At 50.3% G+C, this 2,500-nt stretch overlaps 1 protein-coding gene across 1 annotated transcript in view; it reads left to right on the top strand.

Moving 5' to 3' along the window:
* The window catches only part of LOC143283357 (uncharacterized), an 8,592-nt gene that overhangs the window by 4,017 nt on the left and 2,075 nt on the right, over positions 1 to 2,500 (top strand). Inside the window, exon 2 of the mRNA XM_076589563.1 lies at positions 1 to 2,500. This exon is cut by the window's left edge and continues 479 nt beyond it; it is cut by the window's right edge and continues 2,075 nt beyond it. Coding sequence (XP_076445678.1) covers positions 1 to 414 — 414 coding nt within the window. The 3' untranslated portion in view covers positions 415 to 2,500.

Raw genomic sequence — 2,500 nt, forward strand, 5'->3', positions numbered from 1 at the left:
GTGCTGGGGCCGGGGTCGGGGTTGGCGTTGGGGCTGGGGTTAGCATACCCCTCTCCGGCGGTCACATCGTCGCAGCGAAGCAGCAACGGAGCAGAAGAGGAGGAAGAGGAGGAGGGGGAATGGGAGGGGGAAGAGCTGGTGCGTCGTCGCCCGGCGCTGTCCAAGTCGCCCAGTCTCCCCGCTCTCCACTCGATTCATTCCAGGGGCGACATCACCCACTTCCGGCCCGACGCCGTGCATCCGTCGCTCAGCAATCGTCACAGCGCTTCCTTGGGTTACCTCCCTGTCATCAAGACCGCCAACGCCACCGCCAGAGGGCGCCAGCAGCAGCAGCAGCAGGGGGCGTTGAGCACGTTCAAACCAGCGGCGTCTTTGTCCAGTGTAGCGGGGCTTCCCACTATTGTGGAGACCTAGCCTTGGAGACGGGTTTAACGACCTGTTTGCTGGCGCCGTTAGTGATTAAGGTCAAGCTGAGTTGTTCAGGGTTGAGGGTTGCGTTGTTTGAATGGGGTGAGTCCTGACACTTAGAACGCTGTTGTGGAGACGGAATGGATGGAAGAGAACCTCCATGTTCCCAGGTAACAGAGCTTTCATGTTCCTATGAAAAGTAATGAGAGCACCGCTGTCAAACCTCAGGGCTACCTTACAAGAGGGCCTCCAGTGCAGAGTTACGGTTGAGTGAACCAGCCAGCTGTTCCAGGCCAGTCAGTCAGTGCAGTGCCGAACTTGCGTGGTGACTAGTCACTTTCCTTCACAGCTCGCGTTAGTTCTTCGGTGTGAATGGTGGCAGAAAGGTTAGACGTTCATCTTGTCACTACAGAGTCCGTGAGGGTCTGGGTTCGAATCCCACTCTCGCCCTTTCTCCCATGTTTGACTGGAAAATCAAACTGAGACGATAAACCGAGGTCCCGTGTGCAGCACGCACTATGCGCACTGAAAAAAAGAACCCATGGCAACGAGAGTGTTTTGTAACTGAAATCCACTCTGTTAGGTACACACATTTTCTGCATGCACTCAATGTCTGACTAAGCGCGTCGGGTTTTATGCTGCTGATCAGGTATCTGCCTAGCAGATGTGGTGTACCGTGTATGGATTTATCCGAACGCAGTGACGCCTCCTTGAGAAATTGAAACTGAAACTGTGTATTTTTGCGTATTAGTGCTCTTCGCGTAACCGTTTTCAGTTTGTGAATCCTCTTTTGGATGCACGGACGTATCGTGATGTATACCGTGTTGTATTACCTGAGTAACTGGGTGTGTCTTATTATCTGTGTAGTTTTCCTGGATAAGACCGAGTGACCTTTCACACTATTGTCTTCAGTGCTGTCGTAAACCTCAGAGACCATTCAGGGCAATTGGAATCTTGACATTTTTCCACCTCCAGTCTGTGTTGTTGTTGGTTTAAAAAAAAAAAAAGAAAAGAAAAAAAAATTAAATGATACCTCTGATTTAGAACAGCGGAATAAGGGAGAAAAGTGCATTGGTGGACAGACTTTCGCCTCATCAAAACACGTTTTTAGAAACAGAACGAAAACCTGTGTGTGTGTGTGTGTGTGTGTGTGTGTGTGTGTGAGAGAGAGAGAGTGAGAGTGTGTGTGTGTGTGTGTGTGTGTGTTTTGAGATAGTTGTTAAGTCGTCATGCATATTCAGGTTTATATAGCCCAGCCAACAGCTGAGGTGATCTCGGGGCCAGGAAGCTGATAACACTCATCACACTGACAGAACTCGTCATAAGATGCCAGTACGCATAAGGGCAATGAGCGTTGTACGTATTTATCATTATTTTTGTTCTTGTTTTGTTCTTCTTCTTACTGTTGTTGTTATTATCATTATTATCAATATTACAGATCACAAAGGAAGCACGCTTCGTCATCAATTTTTTTTCCCGGAGACAAATCGATTCCCAAAGACTGGTTCAGGAGGCAGCGTCGTGCATCATTATGATTGATTGATTAAACCAGGACAGACAACACCGAAAAGCAGCGGCATTGCCGGGCCGTCTCTGGTGGGTAGTCTTGTGCTGGTCTTGACAAGTGTGTGTGTGAGTGTGTGTGTGTGTGTGTGTGTGTGTGTGTGTGTGTGTGATCAACATGGTTGTCTCTCGGGAATCGAGGAGGATGATGCGTTGTGCCAAAATCGGTGGACACGCACCTGGCCTTGCAGCAGCCCAACGGCGGAAGCACATGTGTTACAACAGGTGAGGCATGGAACAGCAGCAGGCAGGGCAGGGGGGCAGAGGAAGTTCTGTGTCGCCGATCTCCAGCGGCTGCAAGGCGCGCTGGCGACGGTCTTCCTCGAATGTCCTCACTGCAGTTTTTTTTTAGGTTGAGGCACCACCAGTTAACTAAATTACCCACCTGAGGTTGGCCTTGCACTTATCTCTGTATGTCTTCTTTTGGCGTCCCCCCCCCCCCCCTTTCTTTTTTGCATCTGCCATGCGCCAGCTCCCCATAGAAGAGTTGTCGGGGAAATCTGGAACCTTCCTAGCCTGCAGGGTCTTG

Source organism: Babylonia areolata, chromosome 6 (genome assembly GCF_041734735.1).
Source record: "Babylonia areolata isolate BAREFJ2019XMU chromosome 6, ASM4173473v1, whole genome shotgun sequence".
Lineage (NCBI taxonomy): Eukaryota > Metazoa > Mollusca > Gastropoda > Neogastropoda > Buccinidae > Babylonia > Babylonia areolata.